The 13551-nt window shown below is 39.9% G+C and overlaps 1 protein-coding gene across 1 annotated transcript in view; it reads right to left on the minus strand.

The window, feature by feature from the left end:
* The window catches only part of SORCS1 (sortilin related VPS10 domain containing receptor 1), a 673129-nt gene that overhangs the window by 223589 nt on the left and 435989 nt on the right, over positions 1-13551 (minus strand). Inside the window, exons 8-9 of the mRNA XM_045164209.1 lie at positions 10801-10890; positions 3085-3264 (exon numbers count right to left, since the gene is read on the minus strand). Of these exons, the coding sequence (XP_045020144.1) occupies positions 3085-3264; positions 10801-10890 (270 nt within the window). The remainder of the gene's footprint in view (positions 1-3084; positions 3265-10800; positions 10891-13551) is intronic.

The raw sequence follows: 13551 nt of genomic DNA on the forward strand, positions 1-13551 counted from the left end.
GATGGCTTTCAGCTTCCTGCTAGGCAGAACAATCAGCTTTAAGGAACACTTGTGCCAGGTTCCATGTCAGCCAATATTCTTTCTATCTAGGTAATCAGCCTATATGGCATTGCTGTTCTGATCACATCAATTTCAAATAAGTTTGTGTGAACTGCCAGGTTAGTAAAACAAAGCCTCTTCTTCCCCTGGCCCCAGGATGCAGAACACCTTTACGTAATGTAGTCCCACCACCGTTCAAAGTGAGGATAATAAGAGCCAGCAGCTTCCCTACAGTCAACTGAAAGGAGAGATGCAAAGGGAAAACACAAAGGTTACCAAAAAATGGCTGGCCGTGTTCAGAGTCACTCTGGTTCCTCTTCTCAGCCCCTGCCTGTTAGTAATTTTTGATTTCAGAAAACCATTCATGGAGACAGTTGCAAATAACAGGACATGACAAAGTCATTCTTGTTCAAATCTGTCATCTTTTCCATCATCAAGGGACTAATTAAAATGTTCTATATTTTGGCAGAAAATAAAATTAACCAGAGAAACCATTCCACATGGACTTAAAAAGAGGGAGAAGGTCAGCAGGAAGGAAAAACACCAGCTGAAAATCAGAAGATGTTTTCAAGAGAGCAGGGACAGATCCAAGGCCAGAGAAGCCAACTGGCCAATTAGTGTGGGACAGTTGAGTAGATTTAACACTCTCGAAGCAAGATATTTCCACTGTAAATACTGGATCAAAGCAAGAAAATGTGTGATATTTCAACAAAATACACTTAAAGTTTAAATGTTTATAAGAAATTTACAAAAGAGGACTGAAATGTGGCCATTTACATTTGTTTATAAGAAAAGGTTCAGATGGTAAAGAATGTGCCTGCAATGCAGGAGACCCGGGTTCAATCCCTGGTTGGGAAGATCCCCTGGAGAAGGAAATGGCAACCCACTCCAGTATTCTTTCCTGGGAAATCCCATGGACAGAGAAGCCTGGAGGACTATAATCTGTGGGGTCACACACTCTGAGAAGAGTCAGACATGACTGAGCATGCATGCATGGCATAAGAAGACAACTTTGGTGATAAAGGATGGCATGTGGCCTTGCTAACTGCAATACATGAAGAAGTAGAGATTCTGAACAGTGGAAGTACATTGGGCATTTAAATAATATGGGATGGTTTTAAGATTATAAGACTAGAACATTGTTTTCAGGCTTAAACTCATTGGAATGTAATATTGATTATACTATCTATAATCAGTTGAGTATTGCTATATTTCAGGCACTGTTCACAGTACTTTAAGAAGATTAGCTTATTTCATCCTCAAAGAAATCCTATCAAGTAGATATTACATTTATCCCCTTATTTTAAACAAGGAGACTAAGGCTCAAAAGTTGTTGGATTTATCTCACGGAGATATATATATGGCATGGCCAGGATTTAAACCCAGCCTGCTTGACTCCAAAATTTACACCCTAAATTACAATTTTATCCAACATGAATTTAAAAGTAAATCACTAGAATACGTAAATGTTTTCCAGAATACATGTTCTGTTTGAGGCTGAGATATATGATACTATATTTATTGGGAACATGGGCAGGAAATGAAGTGGAAGAAATTTGTGACTGCATAAAAAGTTTGCAGGGTATTTTCCTAAATATATACACACAAACTATGTCCTACGCTGTCTACTGTAATTTCCATTACAAATACTTGAGCTCTGAGTTGTGCTTACAGTTTGCTAACATGCCTTTATACATACAGAGAAGTTTAGATACTAGAAGAAAATTCCCCAAAATACCTAAAGATGAAGGAATATAGAGAGCATTAAAAGAATTCCAATGATAGGTTTACGTTTCTTAAGTGAAATTGGCTTCTTTCTTTGACATAACTGGATATGATTCCCTTTCTACTCATCACACAAACAACTTATATTCTCTGAGCTTATCCTCAACCAAATGACAGTATCATTGCGACTGAACACATTTAAATCAGTTTTATAACTATTTTTCAATAGAATATAAATAGATGTTTGCACTTCCCAAATTCCAAATATGTTTTGTAATGGCTCATTATAACCCACTATGAATCCTTCATAGCACAAGACTGACGCATGGATAAAATCCGTCCTCAAATAGCAACTTTCTTTTACCTGACTCTACTTTAAATAGCCAGTAAAGTGTTGGTGTTTGTCATGAAAGCTAACTGAGCCAACACATGACTTTATTTTGAACCTGGTCCTTCTGAGAAAAAAAGGGTCAGAGTTCCCTTAAGGAAATCTGGTAAACTCTGCTTTTTGTTTCTCCTCCTTAGCCCTTTTTAGGAAAAGAAAGACATATGAATCTTATCTTATACATTGGACCCCTGAGAAGATGACAATCAGCCTGTAGAGGTTATGTAGTCAGAAAGGTCTTCAAGTCCAAGTGAGTGTCTTCTTTTCCCCCCCAATATTTAGCTACAATAATTTTCAAGTTTTAGTTTGTATTTGGGCATAGTTGATTAACAATGTTGTGTTAATTTCACATGTACAGCAACGTGATTCAGTTACACATATATGAAGGATAGATTGAGAGTTTGGGATTGACAAGTACACACTGCTGTATTTAAAATAGGTAACAAACAAGGATCTACTGTATAGCACAGGGAACTCTGCTCAATATTCTGCATGAACTAAATAGGTAAAGCATTTGTCAAGGGAGTGTGTTCTGATGCAACCCAAAGATGTTCTCTTAGTTCTTTCTTTTGAGACATAAGAGAGCACTGCCCGTCACTTCTTTGCTCCATCCCTGACATCTATCAGTCCTTTAAGACTATTTTCAAACTTCATACTAGGCCCACTCTTATTCAAACCTTTTAATTACCTAACTGCTTCCCCAGATACTTTCCAAGTCCTCTGGACTTGGTCAACAAAGAATCCCTCCCAGAGATGTCTTGTGAATTGCAAATTGACCAATATAAATGTTCTGCAATCCCTTCCCTCTCCCAAACAGACTGAGGCCACGTAAGGAACTAGTCATTAAAATGACTGAGGGAAGGGCCAACCCATGGCCTTCAACTGCCGGTCAAAGCTCTGCAGTGGCGGAAGACCACACATGCCTTGTGACATACCTCATAGAGGTCGATCATGACGTTGCCCTCAGGGCCTCTGCTGCTCTGGACATTCTCTAAGGCCAGGGTGAAGTAGACTCCACGTGTGTCTGAGATGTAGAGGTTGTACGTGTCATTCTGGTTCCACTCTTGGACCGCTGCAAACACTTGGTTCTCATCCGTGCTGATGACGTGCATGTCCTAAGGAAAGACACAGGGAAGGGGAGAGGAAGAACATTTTATACGTGCCCCTGGCATGTATCCACAGGATGTGAAGATGAGGAACACCAGGACAGGCACATAGGTAGCGTGAGGGAAGATAGAGATTTTCTTTTTGTGTATCTGTGAAATAACAATTAGTTGAGTGTTAGTCACATATTTCCTTTGTCACTTACAAGGTAAGGTCATCAGAAAATAAGACAGAGAGATGCTTGGTAGCTCAGTTACAATATAATTGCCTCATTAGATACTTTGGAGGATAATTTCTCAAAGATGTATGACTTTGGAGAATCAGGCATCCTGATAAATTTGCAAAACACAGAGTACATGCTCAGAAGGCATATACGGGACAGAACGAGGGACAGAGAGAAAACAGACAAGCTTTGCCTCTCTCAGTGTGGTCTATGGAACAGCAGCATGACCATCACCCGTAAGACGTTTAGACACACAGAACCTGAGGCCTCACCTGTCAGATAGAAACCTGGATTTTAATAAGATCCATGGATGGATAATATGCACATCCAAGTTTGAGAAGCACTTCCCTAAGGCTCAGCAAGCCCTAGAAATCCCAGAGGAAAAACGTTTACCTGAGACCCCAGAGTACTAACCTTCAGGTTAATGAGCACTCCAGGTCTTAGCTTATCTAAACATGTACCCTGAGAAGTTCAGCAGGAAACCTTAAATAAAAGAAGGAAAAACACTCTGCATAATTGATGATGTTTTCAGCCTCTTGTTGTCCTGGAAGATAGAAACAAGGCAGAGGTAATGAGAGGCAGTGAGCAGAACCCCTGGGGTGGCGGTTCTGAATCCTTTCTCCCCGACTTCTGACCCCAGAGGAGTAGGTGTTCAGGGAGAGGCTGACACAGACCAGGGCTTGCTGTCTCATACCAAGGCCTGCCGTCTCCCTCAAGGATGCCAGCTCATTGCTCTCAGCAATCTTTCCCCCTTCACCCAAGGTGGTACATATCAGTATCACTTTAAAAACCCAAAATCAAAACAAAACAAAACAGAATTGCACATAAGCCTAAAGATAGAAGAACAACCTGAAAAGATCCTTGGCCTTTGTGTAGCTCAGTGCTCAGACTCTCCAAGAGGAATCATCTATTCTCCTTGAAAGGCTTCAGGACATCCGTCAGTCTTCCTTGACAACAATTCCAATTCTACCTAACTTGTAAATTTCTCATTGTAACCTCTGCCCATATTCTCTCAATCAGTCAGTCAGCAGTCAGCTTCAAGTCTGTTTTAGACACAGAGGAATGAGCCTCTCATTGTTGATCATAGTGAACTCACGTGATTCTAGAAGGAAGACGTCCTTACTCAAAGGGTTTCATGTTCCTGACCCCTTTTCAGACCTTACTGCCGTACTCTGGAGTCTGATTGCAATTTTATAGGAATAATCCAGAGTCAGGAGCCCACCAATGAATCCTGCCCATGGATCCAAGGTGGTCGATAATGCAAAGTGAGGTTTGGTATAAAGGCTGCCCAATGCATGATTTACTTAAGTACATTTTATTTTTCTTATGTACATTTCTTCTGGCAATGGTAGCTTGATGTTCTTTGAAAAACATTCTCATCCCTCTCAGACAAATTTCCCTCTATGCTCAGTCTTTGCTACTTTCTCCCACCTTCAGCACCAGAAGTGATCTTGCAAGCCTAGCATTCAGGGAACGCTGATTGTTGTATTGGCAATGGACATTCCAGCCAAGCAAACTTAAGACATGATTCTAGAATGACTGTGAATTACTACACAGAGAGAGAAACTATATTTTACTGTTAGTTCGCAAGCAGTCAGAATAAAAAATAAAATCTAGATCTGTTTGAGACATATCTTGCAGGTAGAGGATAAGCCAATCCAGAAAAAAAAAAAAGTAGGTTCAAAAGGTAAAGAGAGATGGTTCAAATTCTGTGACACTCTTGGAGTCTCTGAATGTGGATACCTAAGAAGTCTGGCCATGTGTGAACTTGTTAGAGAGGACAATAAAGCAAAATGATTGAAAGAATGGTCTTTAAATAAACCTAAGTTCAAATCCTAGCTCTGAAATTTAGCTGTGTGAACAGAACTTTGTGCCTCAAAATTTCTACCTGCAAACTAGAGATAATAGCATGCCTCATGGAGTTGAATGGATTAAATCAGTTAGTAAGTATTAAGCATTTAACAAACAGTGCCTGGAACCATACATGCTAGCTATTTTTAGTTACACAAACCCTAAATCTCCTTTGTTGATTAAGCCAGGTTGATTTGGCCTTTCTGTTCATTGCAAATATTAGGGTATTGAAATATTATATTTATATATATTATATATACACTAATACACTTAATAAAAAAGTGGTTCACCCACATGTTTTTTGTTTTTGTTTTTTTTCCTAATGGAAGCAATTAACTGTGGGAATTAGCCCAAGGGTCATTCGTCCATGGAGGGCCAATTGTTTCCCGTTTCCTACAAGACAAATATCAACCTCCTCACACTAGCATTTAGAACTTTGAAACAACTACTCCCAATTCATGTTTCCTTTCTTGTCAGCGGGTACAGCACCATCCCTGAGTTCCAGCGGAAATATTTCAGCACTAACCCGAACATCACATAACTAATTCCCACCTCTGTCTTTGGAGTGAATCAGTGCCCTCGTGAACCTCCGAGGTCTGGGCCACAAATACACGAAATACACGACGTATTAAATAATCTTAGGGGCCAGAGTAAATCATCTGTATTATCCCAGCCCACTTAAACTTGTCCTTGGTAGATGTGGAAGAGAAAACATGGATGCTTTTAAATGTTTAAGTCACTTAGAGAACTATTCACAGAACTATGGCTGATTCATGTTGATGTATGGCAGAAACCAACACGACGTTGTAAAGCAATTATCCTTTAATTAAAAATCAGTTAATTAAAAAACAACAGATTAAATGGTCATCACCAGATAAGGGCCAAGGACAGATCTCTTTCTCCAAATACAATCTAATTTTATTGAATAGACTGTTTAAAAATGACAGATGACATTGGTCTTAAATATTTTAACTGAAACCGATGACATATTTAAATACCATCTTTCCTTTTCTTGTCTACATCCACTTATATCAGGAAAACATGCTATTTCGCCCAAAATGGCACTTCATGTTGAAAGCTCATACTGAGACACAAAATTTTAGACCAAGAAGTGAACTCTGAGATCTTTTAGAGCATTTCCCAATGTCCATTCGATAGGACATCAATATTGTTGGATTTTAATAGTTTTTTTTTTTTTAATGGATCCCTTTGTAAAATGTTTTGATGAATGCAAATTATACAGCTTTCTTGCTCACAGGACATCCTAGAACCTTTAAATACTGGTGACCTTGTTAGTCTCCAGACAAAGAGCATGGAATGGAGTTTATTTCCTTTTTTAAACTTTCAATCATAAACCAAATTTTCATGAAGCATCTCTAAAGGCATTTTATTGAATAACACATTTGAGAAAATATTATTTTGAATCTAAGCTCTGTATGTAAAAAAAGAAGAAGAAAAAAAAAAACAAAAACAGAGAAATTGATAAACCAGCCCAAGGTTCAGAGCAGGTGAGTGACAGAACTAGGTCTGGAATTAGGGTCTCTCGCTGTGAATCAAGCAGCCTTTTCATCACCCACACCCCAGTTCACATCGATCTTCTCCAACACAGACAACTAGATCCATACTAATAATAATATTACCTTGCTTTTATAGAGTATCTGTCCTCCAAAATGCTCAAAGCACTTTCATATGTATTGCCTCATTTATCTCACTTGAGTAGCTCAGAATGAGCTCCAAGTATGTTAAGGGAGGAAAATGGTCACTAGCTCTCCTTCTGCTGGGCCTCAGGCTCTTAATTGTAACAGCAATATTAAAATCTCCCCACCCCTGCTTTCCGATCATCTTTGCCATTGTATTATTATTTTTTTTAATACAGCTCAGGTTAACCTCAGTCTTTTCAGAGCTGATGCAATGGAAGGGGATTTCTAAAGAAAATCTGAGCATGGAAGTGCTGTCTTTTGTCTCCATTCTTTCAGTGAGCATGGAGCTTTGCTCCTTTCCTGCTGCAGCAGGAAAAGGTTTGATAGCAGGTCATGAAACATACACATCTTGGCCATGGATCACTCCACCCAAGCTGAGGCTTCTCTTTGAAGGCGTAATGGGATTGTAATGAGGCATCTCTTTGCCTTAAATAATAAACACCTACTTGGACCAAATAATACATTCATTTGCTGTAGTGGCTCTGATTTTTCTGGGAACAAGCTAAATTAATCACCACATTCTATCCTCAGACCTCGGATGAGGCTGAGTAATGGAAAATGCTCATCCGGGACAGTGGAGTGGGGGTGGGGGTGGGGGTGGGGGTGCAGATAGCCAATTTAGGCTCAAAGTAAAACTCTTTCCAGATTGGCACGTTACCACTGGGCGCGATAATCCACAGTGATTGGTGGGATGGCTATGAAAAAGCAATGGAAAGTATGCATTTCCTAACACCAGCCAAGGGACCAAAGTGATTTCTTTGATTTTAAACTACCATTTCTGAGACAACTTAGATCAATGGGACTTTTTCTTTGGACGCTACTCAGTGTATAAAAATCTGGGGGAGTGGGAGGTGCTGCTCCCTTTTAGTTATAGAATCTATTAATTTATTTTGAGAGTAGAAGAGTATAATACAAGGAATGCTGGTCTGGGAGTCCAGAGACTTATATTTTAGCCTTGATTCTGCAGCAAGTAGCATTTAGTTTAGCTGAAACTTATTCCACTCACAAAGTATATTCCCAAGAAAAAGTAAACAAGAGATGAGTGGCTCAGATATGCTGTTTTCTGATTTGGTCCCAATTCCCACATGCCTCTTGAACAGAAGCATCTCACTGCATTGAGTGTATTCTTGTTTTTAAAGGTGTAAATCTTGCAAGCCAACTACTTCATTTGTCAGTCAATCAAAGTCAGAAACTTATTTCAGTGCTCAAGGGAAACAAAGCAAAAGAAATAAAACCACCAGCTCTGTTGAACTTACCAAGATAACATGACCAACTCCCTCATGGACCTCCCTAAAAGATTACCAAGGGAAATTTTAACAACACTAAATTTTTCTTTTACTGACTTTACCCAATTCTCATCTAAGGCACAACTCCAATGTTGTGTTTGTCTTTTTGTAAAATGCTATGTATGCATGCTATGCTAAGTCGCTTCAGTCGTGTCCGACTCTGTGTGACCCCATGGACAGATAGTTCAAGCTAAATCACGAGTGAGGAGCATTTAAACATATACAGGCACAGGCATACAGTTCTGGGCAATTACCACTGTTATTAATCTCTTAGCAGCTGAAAATAGTAACTACTCACATGGAAATAGTTTTTTGAAGTTAACAGCATAATTTAATGTGTTATTATCTCTAATGGGCTGAGGTTTACAGCTCACCTTTCACTACGCTAGGGTTAGGGGCAGAGTGATGGCCAAGAAGAATTCTGCCTGGAGAAGCCACTGGCTCTCCTGGGAGAGAAGACCTGCAGTGCCCTTGTGCCGGATCTATCACAGGGCCCCTGGGCAGGAGGCTGGTATTGGTCCAAGAGACCATATTACAAACTCAGCAATAAAAACACAAGACACAGAGTCATGAAAATACAATTGAAAAGAAGTTATTGATGCTCCTTGTTCAACCAAAGATTTCAAAGCTGAGCTGCATTTAAACCTACACTCTTCCCTTCTTATAACCACATACATCTTCCTTGTTTTACGATCAACACACCCACCTGTCAGAATGGCTATCATCAAAAAGCTCCAAAGGATTAGCAAGGATACAGAGAAAAGAGAACCCTAGTATACTGTTGGTGGGAATGCAAATTGGCGTAGTCACTGTGAAGAATAATATGGCGGTTCCTCAGAAAACTAAAAATAGAACTACCATATGATCCAGCAATTTCACTGCTGGGTATATAGTCAAAGAAAACAAAACACTAATTAAAAAAGATAAATGCACCCAAATATATATATATATATATATATAACTACACATATGCATGTGTGTGTACACATATGTATCCCATTATACATATCAATCGGAGAAGGCGATGGCACCCCACTCCAGTACTCTTGCCTGGAAAATCCCATGGACGGAGGAGCTTGGTGGGCTGCAGTCCATGGGGTCGTGAAGAGTTGGACACGACTGAGTGACTTCACTTTCACGTTTCCCTTTCATGCATTGGAGAAGGAAATGGCAGCCCACTCCAGTGTTCTTGCCTGGAGAATCCCAGGGATGGGGGAGCCTGGTGGGCTGCCGTCTATGGGGTCGCACAGAGTCGGACACAACTGAAGCGACTTAGCAGCAACATACATATCAATATACGATGGAATATTAGTCATAAAAATGGATGAAATATTGCCTTTTGTGACAATGAGGATGGACCAAAAGAGAATTATGCTTATGAAATAAGTTAGAGAAAGACACATTCTCTGCTATAGCTTATATGTGGAATCTAAAAAATAAGGCAAACAAATGTACGTAACAAAAGAGAAGCAGACTCACAGATACAGAGAACAAAATAGTGGTTACCAGTGGGGAAAAGGAATGGTAAAGGGGATAGATAAAGGTATGAGATTAAGAGACATAAACTACGACGTATAAAATAAATAAGGGTATATTATACAGTACAAGAAAATATAGCCATTATTTTATAATAACTTTAAATGGAGTATATAACCTAGAAAAAATATTGACTCACTATGTTGTACACTTGAAGCTAATATAATACTGCAAATAAACTATACTTCAATAATTTTTTTTTTAATGAAGACGCATTTCAGTGGTTGTTGCTAGAAAAAAAGGCACGATGCATTTAACAATTTACTGCCACTTAAAATACCACAGTGGCAACAAGACCGCAAATCCGCAACTTTGAGCGCCTAAGTAAGTTTCACTTCCACTAGGTGGCGCTCCGTATTAACACAGTTCTTCAGTGTTTATAGAGAGACAGCCTGGGGATGTGAGCTGTTGGGAGTCTCTTGTCTGCCTCTATTTTCAAAAGAGTACGTTTTGGGGAAAGTTTAAAAAATTAGCTGTGTCGCTGAACCCTAAAGACAACTAGTCTCATAAGTTCCACTGGGAGGGAAAGCAAAGGTCAGAAGCTGTATCACTGTATCTGTGATACAGTGAATGTATCACTTTATAAATAATAACAACAGGTCAGAATATATATGTATCATACCTGTTGCTCTGATATACTGTGTTTCCAAAGCATAGTTTCTGTTTTGCTAAAAACCAATACATACCACTTGGCAAGCAAAAGCAAATCAGTTATCAGTGTACTCAGATGTCCCTGTAGTAAGAATTACAAAGAATCAGAGAGAGGAAAAGAGGGATATGAGAGGGAGGGACCACCGACAGAGAAAGGAAGATGGTGAGATTGGCAAAAAAGAATATAAGTGAATTTGAGAAATGGAGATGGGGAATTTAAAAAAAATAACTACAAGAGACTGAAAGGGTCCTTGGGAAAAAGAATAGGTACTGAAATAGAGGAGCTGATTCAGGCCATACCTTGGGCAAAGCATATTTGGGGAGCTTCATCTGGGCAAACGCATTCCTTCGGTAGGACACGTAGTAATGTGGCCGTCCCCCTGATGTCAGCTGCAACGTAAGCACAAAGGTGGTAAAAGGAGTCACTACCAGTTACGGGTCACAGAAGAACAGTCCCTGCCCGGAAGGGGTAAGTGCCAGCGCAACAGCGCGAGTGGCTGCTGCGGGCAAGTGCAAAGCACTGGCATCCAGTTCCAAAACCACCCGGTGTATGTGAGTTGGTCAGAGGCCCAAACTGAACCCGCTTGACAGAAATACAATTCTTCGACTTGCCTTGTGGCTCAGAAGTCAGGAAAGAATTTTGGTTATTTTTCTTTTAACTGACACAAGCCTGAGAGTATATTGGATCAGAGCCCCTCAGCAACCCAGCTCTCTCTAGCCCCAAGACTGTGACCACACAAACAGGTCCCCGTGCCATATCAAAAGGGAATGGGCCAGGGCACACAGTGGCAGGACCGGCGCCCCCATCTCCGGGTTCTAAATCATTCTCGATCTCCCCCTCCCGGAAGAGAATGGTGTGCTACTGCCCCAGGTCCTTCCAGGATGTACAGCCCAAAGAACCCGGTGGGTCTGAGGGAGGGGGAAGAGCAGGGTGGTCTCCATCTCAGTTGAGCACCATGAATGAGGTGTCAGGGCTGCACTGCCAAACTCTCCCTTAATCCACCTTTAATGAGATATTATTGACACATAACGTATGCAGTTTTAAAGTGTACAATGATTTGATGCATACATATTATGAAATGTTTACCACATATAAGGTTAGCAATCACCTCCATCTTTTCATTTAGTTAAGATTGTATGTGTGTGTGTCTGTGTGTATGTTGATAACATTTCAGACTTATTCTCTTAATGATTTTCAAGTATATAATATAGTATAGCCTCCATGCTGTATACTATATCCCCAGAACTTATAGCTAGACACGTATACCCTTGACCAGCATCTCCCCATTTCCCTAGCTTCTGAAAACCACCATTTTACTCTCAGTTTCTCTGGATTCCTGTTGCCACTCTTAACTCATATAAACACCTGGAGTTTGAAGTCAGTTGGTTTGCATACTCAGAATGTCAACAAATGCTCTGGGTGAATTTTCATCAGACACATAAAAATGTGACTGGAAAGTTATTATATTCACCATGATGTGGCCAGCTCTCTCTTAGTCCTAGAGATGGGTTATATATTCATAGCGGCCTGGGTAAAAATATATATGAAACTCTAAATGCACACTTGATTCTCATTTGTAAGTCATATATGTGGATTATAAACTGTTAATATAAAACAGGAAAGGTCCCTGGAAGCACCACTGATGGAGAAATGAATTATATATAGAACCAATATGGGTAACCATTTTCCATTTTAGTGTCACTTGATAATTTGATGCTGAAATTATCAGAGTGCTCATTACTCATTTTCCTGAAGAAAAAAGGAAGTGTGTGTGTGTGTGTAATTGTGAAATAGTTTAAAAGTACAAGGAATTTGAACATTTGCTTTTCGATATTTGGGATCAAATATTCTAAATTATAACTTCTTGTCCAAGTACATATAGTAGTGTCTAGAATGTCTCAATCATAGTGAAATTGTATGTATGTAGTGTATTATATATAAACTATTTAGCAATAGTAACTTTGTCAATTTTAACATGAAAAGCAACAACTGAGTTTTTAAATGTTTTGTCCAAACAAGTTTAAAGTTTTATTAACTGCAAAAAGAAACAAAGGATACTTGTTCCTTCTCCCTTCTAATTGCTCCTGAACCCACAGTTTCTCAAATTGTTCTCTACTCTCTCTGAAAGTGAAAAACCCACCTGAATGTCTCATCTAAATTCTCTTGATCCTAATCACAGCAGTGTCTGACAATAATGGCTGATTACTGGCTCTGCCGCCCACCACCTCCAGCCACCCCACAGCTTATTACCACCTGGCTCTCTATTTTTAAGGCAGGTTCAGAAGAGGGGGCTTGTTGGCTGACTGCTCTAGGAAGAGACTGACATATCTGCTCAGTCCTATTGACAACTGAAGGGAGCCTCTTTGGAACGCAGAATGTGACGAGGATGAATACAAGTGTGCTTAGTTCTGGAGACAACCTGAGTATTCAGAGCAGTGTCCCCAGGACCCCGTTTTGACACATGCCCAGACACTGCCCCAAGGAAGTGAAACAGGAGGGAAGAGGACAGGGCAGAACCTTTAAAAGAATGACACGTCATAGGACATGGCAAAGACGGATTAGAACCAACTGGGTCCAAGATGCGGGAAGATTCTGTTTCCAAGGCACAGTGAGCTGCATTATACACTCACTGTACTAGTTAGCACGCTAAAAGACATGTCAACCAATGCCATGACAGTTCTGAGGGCAAGCATGAAAGGTCGAAAAGTCCTGGAAATGCCTGCCTCTTCCCCCAAATAACTGGAATAATCCTCCCACTGATTAGCCTATGAAATTACCCAGGCTGTAAAAACTAACTGCCGTACTTCTAAACTCTCACTAGCCCTCTGAGATGGCCCACACTCTGTGGACTGTGTTTCTCTCCAAATACATCCACTTCTTACCAACTACTTTATCTCTGAATTCTTTCACTAAGAAGCAGTAACTTCAAATTCACAGGCAATAGAAGGAATTACTATTCTGTTAGTATAGAAGCTTCAACTTGGTAATGTTCCTTTTGTTAAAAAAAAAAAGAATGCCTTTGCTTCTTTCTCTATTGTTCTTCAGGGAGG

Source organism: Bubalus bubalis, chromosome 23 (assembly GCF_019923935.1).
Source record: "Bubalus bubalis isolate 160015118507 breed Murrah chromosome 23, NDDB_SH_1, whole genome shotgun sequence".
NCBI lineage: Eukaryota > Metazoa > Chordata > Mammalia > Artiodactyla > Bovidae > Bubalus > Bubalus bubalis.